Here is a 23,372-nt window from a genome sequence, read left to right as displayed (position 1 = left end):
TGACGTCTGTGATACACTCACTGCTGGTGGAAGTGGAAGAGCAGGAACAACATAAGGCTGCTGTTAGTGAAAACTGAATAAAAACATCAGTAAATCAGCTTTTAGCGGATCGTAACAAGGCGCTTTCGGCCACATATTCCCCCCCTGAAGAGACACAATGACGACGGCTGTGTTTTTCGGCTGCACCTTCATCGCCTTCGGCCCGGCCATCTCACTGTTCCTGTTTACCATCGCTCGGGAGCCGTTGAGGGTCATATTCCTCATCGCAGGGTGAGAAAACAAAACTATTCCTCGTCATATCAGGTGGCAAGTGGCTTATCTTTATAATAACCGTGGTATATTACCGGCACTTTCGCGTTTAATTCCATAAAACACAATATTTACTAGAGCTAGCTTACTTGCTAGCTAACCGACTCATTAGCTAGCTAGCTAGCTAGCTAGGCTACTATTAGCTTCCATTTTCGCACATCTTCCTGCTCCGATCTGTTCTTTCTTTATTTTAACTCAGCAGCGCAGTATGTGGTGTTTAGACTCTGGTGTGTAATCTAACCTCAGACACATATAGGTTAACTTGACACCCTGCTCAGTTGGTTCAAGCCCAAGCTAGCTCTTAGCAGTGCTAACTTACTGTTGGGCGTGAAACTGAGTTTTCCAGTAGTTTCGTTTGCAGTTTTTTCCTCATGATTATGATTAAAACTTTATTCTAGAGGCATATAAAAAGCGATGTAAGGACAAAAAACCCCCAACATTAACAATAACAGCTGGCGAGTTATTATTGTGTCCGATAATGGAACAGGGCATGTCTGACACGGAAGAGCTCAAAGGGTTGCACAGATTTGGTTCCTCCAGGCAACCGAAACATATATTGTACCTTTAGAGCTAATTTGTCATTTTAAAGACAAAAAAATAATCACTTACAATCACAGACAAAAAGCTACAAGTGTTGAGTTTATCATTACTCACCAGCCGGCTACTGTTATACACTGGGATTAATGGCATCTAAATAAATATTCAGCGTGGACAGTGAGCTTGCGGTCATGTCCTCGCTGGTTTATTGAATTAATTATCAATAAAGCCTAAATTTTAAACAGAATCTCAGTTGTTTCAGCGTCTCAAATATTAATTTTTTTAGTCAGTATACTGACTTTTAGGCTACTGATCTAATAAAACTGTCACCTTGGATTCTGGTAAATATCTATTTATACATTTTATAGACAGGGGAAATCCTGTCTTAATAGCAAATAATCTACAGGTTAAACAAAATGTAATTTATCATTAGTTGCAGTCTTCCTGTTAAAAGGGAACAAAACAATGAAATTCAAAGCACACATGGAAGGATCCCCTCATTTTACACCTTCACCTCATCTGCAAATATTTTCACAATAACACGATCATCTAGAATTAATAAACTGTAGACCGACTGATTCAGAGGAGGTCAGCTCTATGTGATGATTTGCAGCTCTTCCTAACTTCTTAGCCTTCCAGCTAATAGTAGCTCCTTCTGTTTCCCCTACCACCTGCTGATATGAAGAATTATTTCCTCTCAGACATAGACTCAGACCGTACGTACCAGCCGGTTCAAGTGGTTTGATAATTAGATGTTGGTTTTATGTTTTTAAATCCTTTCAGGGCGTTCTTCTGGCTGGTGTCTCTGCTGCTGTCCTCCCTGGTGTGGTTCATCTCGGTGCAGATCAGTAACAAGGACAGCGAGGCGCAGCAGAAAGGTCTGCTCATCTTCGGCGTGGTGCTGTGCGTCCTGCTGCAGGAAACCTTCCGCTTCGCTTACTACAAGCTTCTGAAGTGAGTGTGTGACGCATGGGTTTGACGGTTTAAACCAAAGTCAGTGTGAACTCTCTGTGCGGAATGTAAGCCGCAATCGTCGCTAATGTCACTGAGCATCACCAGCCAGTAGAGGCCGCTAACGTTTTACTTTTCAGGATATCAATCCACTAATCACTAGTGGATTATTCTAGGAACCACATTTTTTTTAGTGGCTTTAGAGAGAGCCTGAGATCCTCCTGTATTTCAGTGTATACAGCCCTAAACTGTCAGCAGTCAAATCACGTGAGTGGAGTTACTACTTTGGACACACCAGAGTAGAAACAGATCACAGGTGTCCTTTCACTGGTTTCACTGTCGACTCCTCACCTTCATCAAAACAGCTTGTAAGGAATATCACAAGCTCTAATCTTTTCTAGTCTCTCATCAGGTTTAGGCCATGTCGCCGTGGCGCCTCAGTCTGTCCCAGTTTTCTTCTTTTGTTGCCGCTCGGATCGTCTTCCACCGAATGACACACATATTTCCTGTTGATGTTCTTGTTTTCGGCACACGGTGAACTAAACCGTGAACTAAATCTGTCACGTGTGTGTGTGTGTGTTATTTATTTTTTTTTCCTGCAGGAAAGCCAATGAAGGCCTCCTCGCTCTCAGTCAGGAGGAAACCATGCCGATCTCCATACGGCAGCTGGCCTACGGTACGGTTGGTCACGTTGTTCACCCAAGATTAAATCACTGATCCTTAATAACCGACTTTCTCTTCACATCTTTGATACGGGCAGCTGTCGGCTGATGTCAGCTTTTTGTTTGGTCTCTGAAGAGTAACATATAGAGGGTCGCATAAAAGTTTTTTGCGCCGTTCAGAATTTTCCGCATTTCAGTGGATGTCCCGAAAGAAGTAATAAAATAATAAATATAAATAGTTTAGGGCTTATTTTTGTGAGTTGCAAAAGTATGTGAATCCCTGCAGCAGCAAAAGGAACTAAACATTTCCGGTAACTGCTGATCTGTCGTCTACAGCAACTTCTTGCATATGTCTTTGCTTTTGTCCAGCTCTTCTCTGTGGTCATACTTCACAGAGTTGTAGCTTCTTTCGCGTTTAGTATTCCCCCTCACACGTGGACTAATTTCGTTGCGTGATCTTGCAAGATTTGTTTGGTGCGAAGCCAGTCTCCAGGCCACAGAGAGATTTCTAATGAGAGGATGCAGGATGTGGTGGGTTCTTTTAAAAAGGGATCTGAGAATTTCATAAATCGATTGAATTAGAATTTTCTAATCAAGAACCTATTTTTAAAACCCAGCTCTACAAAGTACATTTATGACAAGTTAAGCTTATTCTTACTGCAACTGCGAGATCTCACAGAGGTCTCATCTGATTGGCTGCTCTGAACCAGAGGAAGCTACCGGATTGGCTCACTTCAGTGTTGATCGAAACTTTTTTTTTTAATTTTTAACCTTTTCTGTTTTGTTTATCCGACGGGTTTTCCACCTACACTTAGTTCTTACTGCTGTATCTACTGCTGTAAAATTAGTATTTGGTCACAGTCTGGATCCCTGATGTTTGATATTAACTGCGTCGGCCTTGATGAGTCTGTGATGAGTAAACTCCTCCTCCTACAGTCGTGAAATTCCTGGTAGAGAATCAACGTACTAGAAACTGTCTGCGTCCAGATCTCCTCGAACACGTCTTTGTAACACCACGACACTCTCTCACTCGTACTCACACTCACTCCGTTCTTCTCTCGTCTCGTCTCAGTGTCCGGCCTCGGCTTCGGCTTCATGAGCGGGGCGTTCTCCGTGGTCAACATCTTGGCTGACTCTGTGGGGCCGGGGACCGTGGGGATCCGTGGAGATTCACAGCACTACTTCCTGTCTTCAGGTACGCATGGGTTCATGTCTATTTGTTTTATAGCAGGCAAACCGCTGAGACCTTCATTTTGTGGAGGTTTTACTCTTGATCGTCTTCCTCCTTTTTTATTTATTTATTTATTAGCTAAACTGACTGACTTCCTGCACAGGTGTTTTGCCCAAAGGCATTCTGGGAAACGCAGCGAGCGATTAACTGACGAACGCTGCCTCCCTCTTTCTTTCAGCCTTCATGACGATGGCCATCATCCTGCTCCACATGTTCTGGGGCGTCGTCTTCTTTGACGCCTGCGAGAAGAAGCGCTGGTGGGCGGTGGCTTCCGTCGTCGCCTCTCACCTCTTAGTGTCCTGCCTGGTGAGTGTTTTGGTTACATCAACGCCGATAAAGCTCTCAGTCAGTTACCAAGGGCAGAAGTGCTGTAAGTTGGGTTTACAAGTAAAATCCAAAACTTAGTTCACCGTGATGACTTGTTGGAGCCTCTGTCATGGCATCTGGGCCAACCCAGTCTTGCAAAATTTCTAACGAGAGGATTCAGGATATTACATATATTCAAAAAAATCAATCTGAGTATGTTGTCAGATCTTTTGAATCTGATTTGATTGATTAGAATCTAAAACGGAGCCTTAGCACAAAGGTAGAAATGCTTTTATGCTGTGTGTAGACCAGTTGCGGGATTATAAAAGTTTTAGTTATCTAGGAAGGTGTACGTACGTCAGCTAAGATGTACGGTACAGTGTAGGATGTATAGCTACTGCGTACATCTGACATGGCAATGAGGCTTTGGATGACCAGAACGTTTCTGGAGTAGAGAACACAAGGTACGAGCTACCCTCTCCACACTATGTTAGCATTGACAGAAAGATTTACTGAACTGAATCCAGTCACATGTAGGAGAATACAAGAAAGGACTTTAGGAATCTCCAGGGGAGGAACTTTAGTTTATTTAAGATCGGATCAGCCAATACTAATTATTTAAAAGATCGGTCTCGGATCAAAAATCAAAATAACTTGATCTGGACATTCCTATATTTAATAAACTAACAATCAGACGCAGAAACTACTGAGGAGAGCGTCAAGACTTTAACGTTTTGTCTCGACGTCTGCGTCTCGTCTTCTCCTGCAGACGTTCCAGAACCCGGAGTACGTCGCCAGCCTGGTCCCCACCTACGTCATCCTGTTCTTGATGGGCGTCTGGGCGTTCTACTCCGCCGGCGGCTCGCTCAGGAACCTCAAACTCTGCCTCACCTGCAAAGACAAGGACTTCCTGCTCGCCAACCACCGGCCCAGATAACGCTGCACGTCCCAACACCCCACCACCCCCCCCCCCCCCACCACCCTCCCGGCAGCGTTGCGGGACTCTATCCAAAGATCACGAGAGTTCACACACTGAAGACGGAGCGTTACCTTTTGTCAGTCTGCTGTCCCACCATCTTAGGGAAAAAAAAAAGAAGTTTTTTGAAGGAACGATTTAGATTTAGATTCATCTCAGCTCAGAAATAGGTTTCTGTTGAAAAACAAAAAACAACAACATATCTGTTTGGCTCATAGTGTTTTTTCCTGATGCTCTTAAAGACACGTGAACAAACGTACAGAAGATATTTCAAGCGGCAGCACTCCTTTACATATTGAAATGTTTTTAGCTTTTCTGACAAACGTGTAAAATCCTTTCAACTGTTGATTTATGGTTAATGAACAGTGTATATAATTATGATTATTATTTTCTTTTTTAAATCACCTTAAGAGTCACCATCTTTAGTGTGAGTAAGACTCACGATGAACGCAGATTTACAGAAGCAGAGAGAGGAGGCGGCTGGTGTTTATTTATTTTAGCCCACTTATCTTGGACGTGTGAGTCAACGGCCTTTTTATGCTTGTGCTCTTTACCGAGGTACTCACAGTAAAACCAAACTGTAGAGAAATCACAGTAACTGATTGACAACACAAACATAATAAGCTGTGAAGGGTAATCCAGACTCTCTGCTTCCTCACGGATTAGCTGATGTTTTATGGTCAGTGATCTTGTTGCCTTTATTGTGTTTTAGTTTTACGTGTGCGAGCGCAGGAGTCGGACGCGTCCTCGCGACGAATGTTTCCCCTTTTTTGCACCTAATTCTTGTACAGTTTGTATAGATGACAGGCCCGTGCTGCTTGTCGGGGATGGGGATGGATGTTAGCTAGTCCTGCTTCGTGCTGGTACTTTATTCCGCAAACGCGATTCGGCCCGTTCACACCGGTGGAGAAGAGCCTGGCGCTCCGGTGTCGGTTCATCGGGACGCTTTAAGTGAACCAGCTCTGCATTAAATCCTCGCCTGTATGACTATTATGTTCAGTTTCTGGTTAAAAATGTTTTACGGAGGAATTTGTGATCGTTTTTGAGGATGTCGTTTGTGGTGCTGGTGAACTGTGCTGCAGTATGAAGAGAGCAGAGAACAAAACAGTAGAAATACATGTCGGTGTACACATGATAGAATCAGACGGCCTTTTATTTGGTGTAAAATATCGGATAGCAAAAACTGTTGCACACCGAGGAAGGCATACCTCTCCATGAGCTCAATTTCATCTAAAACTAACTGTTTTAAAGTTAAACTTTTATACAATTCTGCAGCATCACAAACATCCACTTGTGATAAAGTTTGAAAACTTTATTGTTTTTTTTTTTTCATGAGGTCACAATTTCAATTTGTACAGCAATTAAGTTTATGACTATGACTAATAAACCAACGACATTCCCATCAGAATCGGCTGCAATTTGTGTTTTTTTACTGCTAAGTCAATGTTAGCATGCTAGCATGTTTTAACGCGTACAGTTGTAGAGTCTGTGGATCCATTCAGACCTGGTGCTAACATACGTCCTCCTGAGGGATCTGATCACAAGTGGTCAGGTTAAAGTTCAGGTTGAGGAAAGATTTAGATCATCTGGTGGTCTAGGCCCCTTGTGACCACAGTATTTTAATCTGTCCTGGCCACATTGATGGACCACCCACTCACCTGTCCTAAAGTTGCATAAGCACGTTTTTGTCTCATTCAGAAAAAAACAGTTGCTATTATGAATAATTTCCAGAGAAGAAAAAAGAACTGTTGAGTGATGTCTGTTCATTAGTCAAGACTGCCTTTTAACATCTTTTGTGCTTGTTTTGGTTAATAAACTAATAAATAAATCTTATTATTATTAGTCAGGGAGCTACCTCATTCTAACTCGCATATAATCTGACACTACAGGCTACAGCCAACAGATATATCCATCATCAATGCCTCTAACAGCTGTTGGTGATTGGTTTGTCAGCCTATTAAATGTTAAAAGTCGTGATAAATGCTTGTTAAATGTTGCCTTCATTAGAAAACTACATGCAAATATTCACATCTGAGAACCTGCTACCGTAATATATCTATATTTCTTTAATTAAAAACACACATGACAATTTATCTGGCAACGCTTCCTCCTCTAGAACACAAGTCTCTGTGTTTCTGAGAAGAAAGATTGAAATGGACACTTACAGCGGCGGCGGCTTAATCTGGCCGCGTTTGTCTTGGAAGTAGAAGTCAGAAAGCGTGACCAGACTTATTAATACGACGTCTGATTTCGGGCAGAAACAATCGGTCATTTCATGGGACTTTAATGAACAGGTCTGCAGCGCTCGAAGCAGACGCCAGGTCTCCAGTACGCTGCATGGTGCATGTTCAGCGCTGCTTAAAAGCTTTTGCGCTCTTTTGAATTTTCTACATTTTCTGCATAAAAATTACTCAAAACAGTCAAAGTAGCCAAAGAGAACCCAGTGAAACAGGAATATTATACTTGGAGGATAATATTCCTGTATTATATTATAATAATATATAATATTCCTGAGCTTGGAGGAATTTTAGCCCATTCCTCAGAACAGAACCACTTCAGTTCTTAAATGTTGGTGGGTTTCCTCACATCAACTGCTTGCTTCAGGTCCTTCCACAACATTTCTATTGGATTAAGGTCAGGACTTTGACTTGGTCGTTCCTAAACATTCACCTTGTTCTTCTTGAACCATTCTTTTGTAGAACCACTTGTGTTCTTGGTTCTCGTTGTCTTGCTGCATGACCCAGTTTCTCTTCACATTCAGCTCATGGACAGATGTCCTGACATTTTCTTCTAGAGTTCACTGGTAGAATTCAGAATTCATTGGTCCATCAATGAGGACAATGATTGGAATCCCTTCTGGACAGGTGGACTCTAATTTGGCCTTGAAATTAACTTTTTGCACCTCAGAGACATGTAATATTGGCTCGTTTTTCTGAATAAACAGCCTTCTGAGGGTGTCCTGTGGTGTCTGGTAATAGACTGTTAGTGGGGGGCCTTTGAGGGGAGGGGCCTCTGTGGATCATCCCATAGATACTTGATCAGTTTGGGATCTAGTGAATTTGGAGGCCAGGTCAACACCTTGTGCTGTTCTTCATGTTTTTTTGAGTTGTTCCTAAAGTGTTTGTGTGTGTGTGCCCCCATTGTGTCCCCAATATGGGGTGGGGGTGGGGGTGCCTGGTGTGGTCTAGGTGGGTGCTACATGTCTAAGTAACATCCACACCAATGAATGCCAGGTCCAAAAGTTTCCCAGCAGAACACTGAATTGTCCCAAGATGGTCGATGGTTATTGACTTCTCCTGCCAGTGGTTTTAATGTTGTGGTGTAAATGCATAATATTGAATCTGTTTGCTAGGGTTCTCTTTGTCTACTCTGAGGACTTGTGTATAAATCAGTTGATGTTTTGAGTCATCTTCATGCAGAAATGTAAAAAAATCTGAGGGATGCAAACACTTTAAAGCGTCACTATACCTGTTTGTACATGAGATGAATCTTTAGGAGGATGCTTCAGTGTTTGCAAAGACAGGGAGTATATGAGGTTAATCACACACACACAATCAGAAATCCATTTTTCATGTTAAAGCGTCCCTCCATTCTGTCCTCTGGACTCCTCTCCAGCTCCTGTTTCCATTTATGAAAGCAGACACCTCCTGGCTGGGCCACATAAAGCCTGGTGGTCTCTGAGGGCTCCGGCCCCTCAAAGGCCTTTTCACCCAGACAGACAGACAGACACAGGAAGCGTTTCCTCTGCAGAAGAACAGGACTTTCAAATGCAAATACAAGTCCGCGACACCGGGGTCACCACAACAGTATTAGAGGCTTCACTGTTTTGTGAAGGTTTGTGTTTCCTGTCATGTGTTCACGGGTTCAGGTCAGGACGCCACGGTCTGAACAGCAACCAGAGGAGGAGAAGCCTCTGAATCCAACAAAAACGGGAAAGTCACTTAAAAACTGCATTTTCAGGAAGATACGGCTCGGTTAAATATTTAAAATCATGACTTAACAGGCCAGAGCAATTGTTAGTCTTAACTGAAAAAAGCTGATGTCACGGCCTGCAGGTGGCAGAAGAGGAAAAAGTCCATAATCACAACTTTCACACTCGTTTTATTTCTCCAAAAAACTGACTTTTCCAGCTTATATCCTGCATTTATTCAGCTTTAGTCTCAAATCTGATCTGAGTAAATTAAAAAAATAATATGAGTAGAAGAAATGTGTAGCCAGGCTGCTCACATGTATTATTTCCTGAGGGGTGAGAAGAGTTAAACAGCTCTGGTGCAGACGTGGATTTAGAATTAACCAACATTACAGAAAAAAATGTTAGCTTATTAATCTTAGCTAAGCTTAACAAATTAGCTTATAGAACGACAGCTAAAGCTGCTAAAAATGTCAGACACCATGTGCATTTCGTTGACAGTACCTAAGTTGACTCGTTATCAAGTGCTAATACTTTAACTAATAATTTATTCATGTTCTTTTAGCATCCCAGCTAAGCTAACTAGTTGAAGTGCTGCGGACTAGACTTGTTTTGTGCTAAAAGTTGCTGTCAGTTGAACAGTACTGTAAAAAAAAACTACAGCTTCATTACGGTGACATAGTTTGTGGTGCATTTTGGGTAATTTTCACAGAACGGGAACTTTTCTACAGTTTTAGGCTTGTCCCAGTGACTTCCTAGCTTACCTTGTGACTTCAGCGTGCATAGCAGAGCAGCTAACCTCATTTATTAAATAAAAGTTAAAGGTGCTGTTGTGAGAACGGAGCACAAAGCAACGGACGCGGGGCGGGCCGGTGGGGCCGGAGCCACAGATCAGAATTTTAAGACAAGAAAAGAAAAGAAAGGACAAGACAAGACAAAGGCGAGATTAGACGAGATAAGATATTGCACTTCGAGAATTTTAAACATTTTAAATTTGCTTGTTTGATGTACAAGGTGTTACATGGACTTACTCCACCTCCCATGTCTGACTTAGGTAAAAAAAAGGGCTCACAGCGGTCTCAGGACCAGGGCCTTCTCTAGAAGGGACTGTGAGGTCCCACACAGAAAATTAGCCTTTGGACAAAATCCTCTTTCTGTAAAGACAAGTAAGATCTGGAACAGTCGTCCCCATAAGGGAGTGTCCCACATTACAAACCTTCAAAACTCACCTCAAGCAGTGGTTGAAAGCAAACCAGTCTAGTAGCCATTGACTTTTATCTTCTTAGTAATGTACTGTCTTGTGATGTTCTCTTATTGTGATCTATTGTCCTCTCCTATGTCTCATCATGTTTTTGTGTTACCTGTCTAGGGACTGAGGATGCTAATTAGCATTGTTGCTATAATCTGGCATATTTACGTCTATTGCTGTCTGAATAGATGTTCATTAATGTGCACTGTCCCTATCAAATAAATAAGATAAGACAAGATAAGATGTAAACTCTTTATAGTAGGGATTTTCTATCAGTCTGTGGTCGCCAGCGTTCTGTCCTATGCTGTGGTGTGCTGGGGCTGGGAACACCTCAAAAGCAGACCTCTCCAGGTTGGAGAAGCTGATCAGGCGGGCCGGCTCGGTGGTTGGCACGAGGCTGGACCCGCTGGCGACCGTAGCAGAGAGGAGAACACTGAACAAACTTCTGGGTATCCTGGACAGCAGCCACCCTCTGCACACTGCCATCAGCAGCCAGAGCAGCATCTTCAGCGAGAGGCTGCTCCTCCCAAAGTGCAGGACCAACAGACCGAAGAACTCCTTTGTCCCCGGTGCTATGAAACTGTTCAAGCACTCGCTTGGGGGGAGGAGGACAAAAAGAAAGGGGGCTGTTGGGTATTTGGGGGTCTATCTATCTAAATAAAAAATGACCACTGGGACTCAAATATCTCACATCTTCTTGTGAGTGTTTCTGGCCAGGAGTTGTGTCTTTCTGACCTGTGGAGCTTCACAATACACCTGCTGTCATGGTCTATCTATACCGTGTATTTGTATCATGATCAGATTCTATGTGTCTCTCTTTTCTGTCTCTACCCAGTTGGCCTTAGGCAGATGGGTCTCTCTATATGAGCTTAAGGTTCTGCTCAAAGTTTCTTCCTTACCACCGTCGCCTTCAGGCTTTTTGCACATCTCCATCCGTCTCCTCCTCTGAGTTCCATGGACTGTTGACCAGAAGGTGGCGCTGTTCTCGTGTCTTCCTGTTGATTCAGAACAAACTCAGGTGTCTTAAATAGTTCTCCCACGTTTTAATAAAATAAAAATCCTAAAACTAATATTCCATCATCAGCTGGAGGCTCTTTTACTCTTTTCTCATGGTGGCTGCAGGCTACAGATCATGCAGAGGGGGATGGGGGGGGGGGGGGGGGGGGGGCCGGCCTAAGCCCCGCCCTCCCGCGTAGCCACCTGTGCATATTTTATGCTAATGAGCAGGTGCAGCGGTTCTTGAGGCGCGCGGCGGGCCGCTCGGGGATGAGCCGGATGGAGCAGCGCAGGGAGCAGCGGGAGTCCAGCCGGAGGGTTTTCACCAGGTGATGCTGTCCAAACCCGACTGACTGCGGATCCTCGAATCACGAATGGATCCCTATTTAGGACGGAGCTGGAGAAGGCTGTTTCACTTATTACCTGTCTATTTTATCCTAATTTATCAAGGTGAGGCACGCACGCTGATGATGATGATGATGGTGAAGATGAAGGGATGGGAAATACAGAAAGTTAAACTGATTAGAATAAATTCCACATCTAGTCTTTCCTGCTGTTTAAACGGCTCTCACTTTTCTTAATTATTATTATTTCTATTTAATTTAATCGATCTTCTTTTAAACTCCATTTCTATTTAATTTCTCTCTTTATTTATTATATATATTTTTTATTTTCTTTGTTTTCAGCGCATCTTTCCCGGAGTGTTGAGAGAGTGAACGTTTCTAACTGGGATGAATTTAATAAGTGAGTAAATTATTCATATATTTCAGTATATTTATACATTTACCATTTTAATAAGGATGTATTGGTTTTATTATTTAAAATTATTCTATTTTTGTAATTATAATTTATAATAATCTTGATTAATACTCACAAATTTCTCACAAATTTTTCATTTTTATATGTTTTATTTCCTCTTGTATGATAATAATTTTAAATAACTTTCATTAAATCTTAACCTATTATTGTAGCGAGTTCTTAAATGGCTGGTGGATTAATCATTGAGTCAATCAGGATATTTATCTAAAACGTTTTGATAAGTAAAATTAAAAAGTAAGGTATTTTATAATTGACATTTGCACAAATAAATAAAAAAAGGAATATAAATGTTAAATATGTCTGCTTTAGAGCTGAATGTCACTGTTTTCCTGATGATTTAATTGATTAATTAAGAAACTACATCTAAACTGATGATCAGTCGGATCCTAAGAAGAGCAGACAGTTGTTATTTGTTGTGTTTGTTACGTGGTCGGGTCCTGGGTGGTGGTGGGTTTTGTGGTGTCGGGAGGCGATGGTGGGAGGGGGGGGTAAAAAAAAAAAAAAGCCACAGAGGGGAACAAACCTCTCCTTGTTCTCTCTGTCCCAGCAGCGGGAGCAGCAGGATAAAGCAGCAGAAATGGGACACCGCTTCCCAGGGAGGGCAGGTAGGCAGCCGCATTGATCATTGATGCTGATGGAGCTGCTTCGGGCGGCAAACACACAACCAGGGATCACCAAGAAATCGCTCACACCGCTCGCTGCAGAGATTTACACCCCACCCTTCCACTATGTCCCGTAGAAACCTCCCCAAAAAAGTCGTCATTGTTATCTAGTATTTGTAGTAAAAGCACACACAGGGATGCAAAGAACCATTTGTGGCGGCAGATGTAGATTCTCAGCGTGTTTTCGGCCTTTGTTTAACACTTTAAGGTGATTTTTGGATTCAGAGTTTAGAGTGATGTTTTTGTTTTCATTGTAAGAAATGAGCTCAAGTGGTGAAAGCATTAAAAATGGAGATTTCTCAATCATCCAGGTCAGGGTATGTCTGAAAACAAAGGCGACCAGAGTTGTTTGAGTTTTCTTGAAGACGTTTCAGCCATCCAAGCAGCTTCTTTGGTTTTAAATGATTGGTGGAGGAGTTTAGGTTTTTATTTGGAACATCTGGGGGTGTGGTGCGCGCTTGAATCTTACATGACTAGGGTATGTTAGCAATTTAATACTCAACAGCAATAAGAGGAAGTTAAGAAACCTCCATAGATGTCCCTAATGAGAACCCGAACTTCCCACCAAGATAGTTACCTCTGTTTTATATGTTTTATCCTTGATTTTTTTTAAAAACTACACGTTAAAACTCATATTTCTGCACATAAGTTACAACCAACCCATCAGGTTATGCTTAGACACGACCCAGATGATATCTAAAAGTGAAACTTCTTCCCCAACTTCGCGGAGTCCCAGCAGGAATATACAGTAGCTGCTCTGTTGTCTCGCTCTTCCTCTATCAGAGCCGCTATCAGCATGAATGCGGTCGCCCTTTTGTCCCGGCTTCCCCTTTGGCTCAGGGAGGCGTGAGAATCCTGTCCAAGCTATAGGAGGTCGTAAGCGAAAACAAAGCGATTAGGCAGCGCAGGTTGCAGGTCGCCGGTTGCAGGTCGCCGGCATAAAGAGAGCTGATCTATCGCACCTCCGATCTCTGAGCGCACGGCGGCTTCGACCAAAATCTGTGCATCAGTGGTGACGACCGGCTCTGCTGTGCTTGACCTGCTCTGTCTTCGTGTCCCTGATGCTGAACGCTGATTAATAATTCATTGTCACGAGCCCTCACGCCCTCCCTACTCTTCACCCTTGCCATCTGCTTTGTTCCTGCTCTTTGAGATGAAAGCCTGGGTTTTAGAGCTCAGGTATCCAGGGAGGCTCAAAGACTAGAAACAAGGTTGGGCTGACGGTTTTCTGAATGCCAACGCTGATGGGAATGCTTTTTAAACCAACTGGTTTCATCCGACTGGTTTCATACCTTCCAGATAATCAGTGTTTCCCCCTCTTACCTGGAAGAGCGTTTAAAAATCTCAAATTGATAAACGTGTCCTTGTTGCAGATCTTATACAAGAGTTTTTGTCCAAAAAAATGCGAAAACACAGGGGGAAGAGGTGGAGGGGAAGGTTGGGTTGTCGACCTGGATGGGAAAGCTGTGCTGGAAGTCACAGAGGAGTCATTAATGAAGGTTGGATGACAGGTCTTTTCTCTCTGGCCTCTTCTTTTCCCAGCGTCGCCTCGATTCCATCCCCACCAGTCGGGAATCTGGTTTGGCAACAGTCAAGCGTAATTCTGGGATGATTTTTTTTTTTGCCTCAACGAAACAACGAATCGTCGTTTTGGGTGTCTCGCATTTTAATCAAATCTTTATTAATCCGTCACCTGAGAGCTGAGCTGGTTTTCCTGATTTGCTCAATATAATATTGAACTCACAGGATTAATTAAACGAATCATGATGCGTTACAAAGACTTATGTTTGCTCAAATTGGTTCCTTGGTTTCTTATCCAAACCGTGCCAGAGTCCGATATGAAAACGATCAGATTTAATATGTTTGGTTTTAAGAGGCTTTGAAACACGGATAGGTCAGATTAGGCTGTAGCTTTATGACTCAGTGGTTGTAACTGTTGCATGAAATACCTGCTCATACAATGTCTCTCCTTGAAGGACCTCCAGGCAGCAGCTGCTGCGTTAGAAGCCAACACATCTGCCTCCAGTCATTCACTGGTCAGCCGGACTGCTGTGTCCAACCTGACGTCCAACCTGACGTCCAACCTGACGTCCTTCAGGACAGAGAGGACACCAAATGCCTCATGGACCCTCAGTTCTGACCAATCATCTGCAATCATAGCACCATCTAGTCATACACCGTCAAGGACAATGTCCTCCAGTCACTCACCATTACAAACCATTCAGTCATCAACTACTACTGTAGCAACCAGCCAATCGCCAACTACTACAACACAAACCAGCCAATCACCAACTACTGCATCAACAACCCACCAATCATCAACTACTACAGTAGCAAGCAGCCAATCACTAACTACTACAGCATCAACCAGCCAATCACCAACTACTGCATCAACAACCCGCCAATCAGCAACTACTACAGTAGCAACCAGCCAATCACTAACTACTACAGCATCAACCAGCCAATCACCAACTACTACAGAACAAACCAGTCAATCACCAACTACTACAACATCAACCAGCCAATCACCAACTACTACAACATCAACCAGCCAATCACCAACTACTACAACACAAACCAGTCAATCACCAACTACTACAACACAAACCAGCCAATCACCAACTACTACATCAACAACCCGCCAATCACCAACTACTACAGCATCAACCAGCCAATCACCAGCAACTACAACATCAATCAGCCAATCACCAACTACTACAGCATCAACCAGCCAATCACCAGCAACTACAACATCAACCAGCCAATCACCAACTACTACAGCATCAACCAGCCAATCACCAGCAACTACAGCATCAACCAGCCAAACACCAACTACTACAATGTCAACTAATCAATCACCAACTTCTACAGTACAAACAGGCCAATCAACAACCACCACAAGATTATCCAACCAATCACCAGACAGCAGAACACAAACCAGCCCATCTGCAGTGACAACCACGGCACCATCCAGCCCATCACCGACAACAATACAAGCTAGCCAATCTTCAGCCAACCCAACTCCAGCAAGCCAATCAGCAACGAGTACAGCATCAGTCAAAAAATCATCAGGCAGCACCACAGTAGTCAGCCAAACACCAACAAATAACGCCCTGCCAAGCCAATTACCAAGAAGCACAGTGCCAGCCAGTCCATCACTAGTCAGCAAAGCACCAACTAAGGTCTTATCTGACCATTCAACAGGCAGTTCTACAAATTCAAGCCAATCATCACCAAGCCATTCATCCCTGAGTCAATCAACAACAGTCTCCAAAGCATCAAATCAATCCTCACCCACCTCAGCATCATCTAATCAATCACCAGCCACTTTAATACCAGTTAATCACTCTATTGCCAGCGTGTCACACCACAAATCCTACAGCTTAACATCTAATAACCAACCACTGTCAGATTTAGCAACTTCTGACCAATCCCAGTCGTCATCTGGTTCAACATCACAAGGAAATGCTGCCAGCGAAGCCTTGCCACGAGACGAGCGTCCACTTAATATCTCACTGCTCACCAGGCAGGCGAAGGAAGCCCTGAGGTCCTCGAGTCGTAGGATAGCAGGTAGGTTAAGAAAAGTGTTGAATGAATGTGTGCAAAGCAAATTTCAGCAGCTCAAGTTCTTCTTCTATTTTTTAACACTTGGCTAAGAACAACTTTCCTTAAACGAATGTATTAATCAAACTAAAATTCAACATTGTCTCATGGATTCTGCATTATAATAGTGTACTTTATGATTTGCATCATCCTTTTGTTCCATCTTGTTCCGTCTGATGCACCGACTACTAATTTTCTAATAACAGACTGATAGAACTATATATATTTTTTGTGTGTAATTGCTTAGCTTAGCATCATGTTTCTTGCTCTAGGACTAGCAGGCAGATATGTTTGTCCTGCGCTGCCAGCTGGCTACAAACAAGCCGACATAGACTGGTCAATAACAGATCCAAGACTCCTTTGTCCTAGAAACATCTTTATGTTTTTGTTTAATTCCTGTAATGTGAAACCTTACAGGCCATGACACTCAACTGATTCCACTTTTGCATTGCCACAATTTTTTTAAGTTGACTTTACTTCACAGAGCAACAAGTGAGCCTTCTGTTGCACTTACATTAAAACTGAAGGAAAATAGCTTTTATCGGATTCACCGCCCCCCCAACGAACCCCTTTATGTGCTCTTGGGGGGACGTGGCTGACTGGGCAGACAAGATGTAAGTCCACCGAGCAGATGGTGTTACTGCAGGATGAGGAGCCATCGTTTGGTGCCTAGTGGTGCGTTCAGTGACTGGGACATTTGTTGTTGAGGCCTCCATATGAATGGCAACAGGTGGGGGCCTCTTCCTTAAAGTCGAGGCCTGCAGATGCTCAGGATCAGTCATCTGTTACGGAGCTGACAGAGACCATTTTGTAGCTGGTCATGAAACACATGTGCAGCCTGATGAGCAGCAGTGTAACAGTTTGTTGGTTTTTACTTGTTTTCTCTCAGGGCAGCCTTGTTTGTCGCCCTGTCTGAACGGGGGACACTGCGTCCAGTCGGAGTCGTGTGACTGCAGCTTGTATCGGGCCACTGGACACAGATGTCAGACAGGTAAACCCTGACAGTACACCTGACAGCCTTACCTCTACAACCCATTCATAAGAGCCTGTCCATTTAAATAAACCAATTTGTTCATTCCTGTTACATTTCAGTTATTATAATGCATATCCTGTAACAACATTAAGTTAAATCTGAAAAACAGTTCAATAAAAGTTAACGGGAACGTGACAGCTAATGGCTAATTAAACATTAATACAATACGTTGCGAAGGGTGAATATTGAGCTAAATAATTAGTTAAGTTGTGATGTTCATCTTAAAATTAGTGAAATGTCTTTTCATTGTCGTATGTCCAGTTCCAAACCCTGGCTTTGAGAGGGAGATGACGTGTCGGACGTGGGGTCAGTACAACTTGGAGACGTTCGACGGCCTTTACTACTACTTCCCCGGACGATGTACGTACACTTTACTGCGGGACTGTGAGGAAACCACTCAGGCCAGCATCGTCGTCCAGGTTAGTTCAGACTCACCTGCACTGGGACCAAATAAATCCTCTCGACTAGAAGCTGCCCAGAAGTTTTTTCGGTTTGACGCCTGCTTCCAGTCGAGTAAAGACTTGGACTCAGAGAGCCTCCTGCTACAAAACACTCTCTCCTTTCTGACTTTAGGTTCAGTCTCAGCCTGGGGATAAGATTTGCTCTAAAGATTAGTGAAAGCTATCTGGTTATTAGAGTCAATTACCATTAAATACTGCAATTACCCACTATGCCTTGAAAGCATCTGCAACAGACCAGGACTTTGTTTCCCTTGAAAAGGCTGCAGATACCGTATCCGTGGATGGGAAAACCAAACCAAACAGGGAACATGAAAAGATTCAAATGCTTTATGATTATTGATTGAACAGCAAAAGAACAAGAGAATATAATGTCACCATAGTGCATAGCCAGAAACATGTGTAGTGGGTAAAACACTTTGCTGAAGAATCAGTTTGTTCCTAGAAGATCTAGTTTCCGGATTTTAAACAGTTATTTTAGGGGGAGCTGGTTAAAGTTGATGTTTTTGGTTTCAGGAAGCTAGGAGAACGTATTATTATTTTTTTTTAATGTTAGTCTAAGATGGAGGATGGAATAGTTCCTCAAAAGTGAATCCAAAGTAAGTAAAGCTCCCCCTGGTGGCTGGCTGCAGGCTGCAGTATAGGTCATAAGCTCCTCCCCCTCCATGTTCGTGGGCGGGACTTAGGCCAAACTAAAAAAATAAAATTCACTTAAAATATTTTTTTCAAAGATCGTTTAAGTTAATATAATGCTGATATACGTTCAAGTGTCCATCTCCGATCCAAACTTGCACGATGGTGCTGCCTGTATCCCCGTGAAAATAACGTAATTTTGGTCAAGGGAGTGCGAGGGAGTGGGAACGCATTGTCCATATTTATATACAGTCTATGGTTCATACGTTTTGACTTGAATATTTGTGCCTCTCAAAGCTTCAGTCTATTTTTCTTCAGTTTCATTCTTTAAAAGGGCTAAATAATTTATAGTTTGGCGGAAATGTTAATACTCTAGAATTGCTCTTGGGTGAATATCTGCGTGTTCATCCAAACGAGAAAATAGGTCACTCATTGAGATATGAGGCTCAGTGACATGTTTCTAATAGTTTTTGGACAAGAATGCAGCTCCATGGTATAGAGGAATGAGATATGTCAGGATATGTACAGATCAGCCACAACATTATGACAGGAGAAGTACGTAACATTGATCATCAGACAATACAATATTCTGCTGGGAAACTTTTGGACCTGGCATTCATTGGTGTGGATGTTACTTAGACATGTAGCACCCACCGAGACCAGACCAGGCACCCCCACCCCATAGCAATGACACTCCTTGATGGCAGCAGCCGTCCCCAGCAGGATCACCTGAAACCAACACTTATGTAGTGTGACTTTTGAAATGTCATCCTATTGAGGTTTTCCAAGAAAAGAGTGATTACGTTGCAGTTCAGCCTTCGTGCTTCACAACAAGGTGTTCATTTAAATGAATGGACTTGTGCTTTCATTTCATGTTTCAGGTCCACAATGACCCCAACTGTAGCTCCGCCCCCTACACCTGCCAACGATCCGTCAGTCTCTTCCTGCCATGGGAAGGCGAGGTCCGACTTCACGCCACCAACGTCACCTTCAAAGGCCAAAGGTCAGCAGTAACACCCTGCTTGCTATCTATACGTTGTCTTTTACACCTATACAGATATTGTAGAGGATTCTTTGTCTCTGTATTTAGTTTGCAGCTGCCTCATCACATCCACGACCTGCAGCTGGAGCAGATCTCTCAGTATGTGCTGGTAACGCAGCAGCACGGCTTCACGCTGGCCTGGGACGGAGGCAGCGGCTCCGTCTACATCAAACTCAGCCCAGAGTTTGTGGGTAGAACCTGTGGCCTGTGTGGTAACTTCAACGCCGATGTCCAGGACGACCTGAAGACAAGCTACGGTGAGACGTTTCTGTCTTTGGCTTGTTATAAAAGGAGGGATTTACAGACTAAACATCAGGGTTAAAACTTTGCTGAATTAATTTTTTCTTGCAGGTGTGCTGACCCACGATTTAGAAATGTTTGTGAATAGCTGGATGGAGATGGATCCGCACAGGGAAAGATGTCCCATGGTTCCTTCTGGCTTCCCTTCACCTTGTGCTGCAGTCGACGCTCATGTCCTGCTGGTAAGGTGTCAGATTAAAAACTACATATTCAAGAAAAACACCTGAAACTGAAAACACTGTCTTTGTGTGTTTTGTGTCTGCAGAAAGTGGAGGAGGTGTGTTCGATGCTGCTGGATCCACCTTTTCAGAGCTGCCACGACTTTGTCAGCCCGTTGTCGTACATGGCCAGCTGCTCCAACGACCTCTGCATGTAAGAACAACAGGCTAAAATTTGATTGTCAAGGCCTGATGGAAAGTCAGGCTATTGTACACTGATCAGCCACAACATTACAACCACTGACAGGAGAAGTGAATATGACTGACCATCTTGAGACAATAAAATGTTCTGCTGGGAAACTTCTGGAAATGGCATTCATTGGTGTGGATGTTACTTAAACATGTAGCACCCACCTAGACCAGACCAGGCACCCCCACCCCATAGCAATGACACTCCTTGATGGCAGCAGCCATCCCCAGCAGGATGCAGCCTGACACAGACACACACACAAAAACACTTTAGGAACAACTAAAAAAAAAAAAAACATGAAGAACAGCACAAGGTGTTGACCTGGCCTCCAAATTCACTAGATCCCAAACTGATCAAGTGTCTGTGGGATGATCCACAGGGGCCCCCACCAACAACATAATGTTACCAGACACCACAGGACACCCTCAGAAGGCCCATGTCCATTCTCTGATGAGTCACCACAAGGGAGACCTACACAATATTGGGAAGGTGGTCATAATGTTATGCCTGATCAGTGTACACAGACTTGAAGTTTTGAGATCTCTAGGATGTTTGCAAGCCCTTGTGTTACTTCCTGGTTTAAAAAGATCCCAGCCAGACAACCAGAGGACAGTCATGTGTCTTTCGGTGGCTCGGGTCCATCGTCCTGAATGCGTCCTCACTCTCTGAGTAACATTAGCCCTGGCAATCTGGACCTACAGCTAAAGGCAAAACCATTCACTGTCTTCAGGAACAAAACTACTTTATCAGATGATTCACTTCAACTGAGAAGATCACCGATACAGACCTTCCGCAACAATCAAGGCAACAGCTGCTGCTGGTAGTTATTTATCCGAGCTGCAGAGTACCTGGCTCTGTAGCCACACCTATTCTGGCTCTGGTCAAAGAGTCCTTCTCTGTTTTTCACTCTGTTGAAGGTCGGGTCCCAACGGCGATGTGGTATGCCAGGTGTTCAGCGAGTACGCCCGGGCCTGTGCCCATGCTGACCACCCACTGCACGACTGGAGGCAGCACATTCCTCAGTGTGGTACGTTATTCCAGGAGTTTTAAACCATCGGCACCAAATGAAGTTTAGTCCCATATGCTAATCATCACAAAAAAAGAAACACACATTTTTGTTTGATAAATAACAAATTCCTAATAGTGTAACCACGTTACCCATTAATAATGTTTATATTGTCGATATATGTGAGCTGTAGCCTACCTAATTTATGCTAGCTAAGAGCCATTAGCTAACTGTGAAGGTCACAGGGTAATGCAGTGGAACAGACTTAAGCCAGAAGGTACAAATTCTTATAGTTTCTGTCTGTTTAATGTACATTTTATCAATAACCACGTTACCCATTAAGTAACTTATATCAGATTCTACCTAATGTACAGCACATAGAACTCTTAACGCTAACTATGGAGGTTTACTACAGGGTGACATTGACATAAGCTAGAAGACACAAGACTTAAAATTACAGTGAAATAATATATATTTCTTCATTTCAATGTACATTTTGTTAATATTATTATTATCCCATTACACACAGATCAGTTGCTACTGCAGCCTACCTAACACACAGCTAATTTACAGCAATCAGATACTGGCGTAGCTCACAGAACGTATGTACTGTATGTTAGCCGTATGTTAGCTAAAGCAACATTAGCTAACTGTCGTTATGGTGGAGCAGAGACTGGTTAGAGGACATTGGACTTCATTTTATGCTATGAAATATAAAAGAAATATCGAAATTTTTTCAGTGGGGTGAAAACACGCTAAAAGTGTAGCATAACTAGCTTCAGCGCCGTTAGCCATCCATGTCAGAAGAGCTAATTTACAATAGCACATGGAGAGGCGGTCTACCGGACACATGATGATATAGCATTCATTGTTGTATAGATAACATGTTGATATATGGTGTAATGTAATAATAGCCTTTTATTGCAGTACTTTAATTCGAATGTTTGTTGATGTCTATTTTATGGTAACGAAAGAACTGTTGTTGCAGCTGAAGTTAGCTGCGGCAGAGTTAATTTACTGGAGGTAGCTACTGGAACACAAGGTTTTTTTTATTGGTAATCCTATTTTGTGCACACGAGTAAATTGTGTGGCAATAATTCATCAGTTTTCTCTGTTTTTATTGTTCTTTTATAATTTCAGTCTTTGATCTGTGTGCAGTATTTTCAAGCCCTATTTGCAGACTTTGCATTAGAAGATTTGAGTATGTTGTGTTTTCTTTATGCGACCAGCGAAGCAGTGTCCTCTTGGACTGCAGTACAGGGAATGCATCAGCTGCTGCCCGGCGTCCTGCAACCTGGAGCGAACGTGCATCGACAGCAAGCTGGCCTGCCTGGATGGATGCTACTGTCCCGAAGGTGAGTTTACTCCGTTGAGACCTATGGCTTCCTGCAAATACTGCACACCCTTTATTCATTACAGTGTCTGTCTTGTCTTTCTTTTGCATCTTTTTGAATCTGACATCTTCTGTCTCTCCAGGTCTGATCTATGAGGATGGAGGTTGCGTGACGCCCTCCGACTGTCCCTGTGAGTACCACGGCATGTTTTATCCATCTGGACAGATGCTACAGGAGGAATGCAATAACTGGTGAGCAGTGTTTCTACCTCTCCTAAATACTCCGGTTGAATAACCTTTGAAACTGCTCTGATTTACATGTTCAAATACTGTTCTTTCATCCAATAACAAATAGGCAACACCAGGGCTTTGTGATTTTCTTTCAGTATCTCACTTTCCTTGAAATAGATGGACACATGTGCGACCACGCTACAATAAAACACAGATATTTTCCTGCGGACTCTGTTGCAGTCCTTTTTATCCATTCAGATCTGACCACCTGGGCTCGGTGTGTTCAGTTTCTGTCAGTGATCCTGTTGATTAGTTCAGCCTTTCATGTTGCCAACAGCCACCTGTGGACGTCTCTGCTTTCTGTTTCAGCACATGCGTGGGTGGAGTGTGGAACTGCACCGACTACAACTGCCCAGGTTTGTGCCTTCCCTGTGCGGGTGGTTGATTTGGGTTTTACTCCAAACTCTCTGCAGGACACACTCAATCATGTGTTAACTGGTCTGTTAAGGAAAGGGGAAGGGAACTAGAAAGGAAGAACAAACATGAAAAAAGTTCCTGCTAACCAGCGAGAAGAAATTCTCTGAATAGGATGCAAGGAAATACTTTCTAGAAACATATGCCAGTCATTTAGGTCAAGGTATATCCAAAATCGAAGGTTTGTTTTGTAGGGTTGCCTTTGTTTCAGCTTGGTTTTGGGATATTCTTGAAACATAGCAT

The 23,372-nt window shown here is 43.1% G+C and overlaps 2 protein-coding genes across 2 annotated transcripts in view; both read left to right on the top strand.

Moving 5' to 3' along the window:
• On the top strand, positions 1-6,380 carry aph1b (APH1B gamma secretase subunit). Its single transcript, XM_084541696.1, has 6 exons — positions 1-270; positions 1,630-1,800; positions 2,400-2,473; positions 3,532-3,654; positions 3,869-3,996; positions 4,766-6,380. The coding sequence occupies exons 1-6, from the start codon at positions 158-160 to the stop codon at positions 4,931-4,933; spliced, it is 777 nt and encodes a 258-aa protein (XP_084397822.1). The 5' UTR covers positions 1-157; the 3' UTR covers positions 4,934-6,380.
• A 5,121-nt stretch (positions 6,381-11,501) lies between these two features.
• The window catches only part of otog (otogelin), a gene marked incomplete at its 5' end in the record, with an annotated part of 59,909 nt that continues 48,038 nt past the window's right edge, over positions 11,502-23,372 (top strand). Inside the window, 16 exons of the mRNA XM_084541873.1 lie at positions 11,502-11,577; positions 11,814-11,871; positions 12,494-12,551; positions 14,585-14,777; positions 14,834-15,450; positions 16,046-16,178; positions 17,101-17,202; positions 17,506-17,663; positions 19,217-19,338; positions 19,426-19,634; positions 19,729-19,859; positions 19,943-20,049; positions 21,003-21,112; positions 22,321-22,446; positions 22,568-22,676; positions 23,025-23,071. Of these exons, the coding sequence (XP_084397999.1) occupies positions 11,502-11,577; positions 11,814-11,871; positions 12,494-12,551; positions 14,585-14,777; positions 14,834-15,450; positions 16,046-16,178; positions 17,101-17,202; positions 17,506-17,663; positions 19,217-19,338; positions 19,426-19,634; positions 19,729-19,859; positions 19,943-20,049; positions 21,003-21,112; positions 22,321-22,446; positions 22,568-22,676; positions 23,025-23,071 (2,356 nt within the window). The remainder of the gene's footprint in view (positions 11,578-11,813; positions 11,872-12,493; positions 12,552-14,584; positions 14,778-14,833; positions 15,451-16,045; positions 16,179-17,100; positions 17,203-17,505; positions 17,664-19,216; positions 19,339-19,425; positions 19,635-19,728; positions 19,860-19,942; positions 20,050-21,002; positions 21,113-22,320; positions 22,447-22,567; positions 22,677-23,024; positions 23,072-23,372) is intronic.

This window comes from Chelon labrosus (assembly GCF_963514085.1).
Source record: "Chelon labrosus genome assembly, chromosome: 3".
In the NCBI taxonomy this organism is placed as follows: Eukaryota; Metazoa; Chordata; class Actinopteri; order Mugiliformes; family Mugilidae; genus Chelon; species Chelon labrosus.
This window is presented reverse-complemented; position numbering and strand designations above follow the sequence as displayed.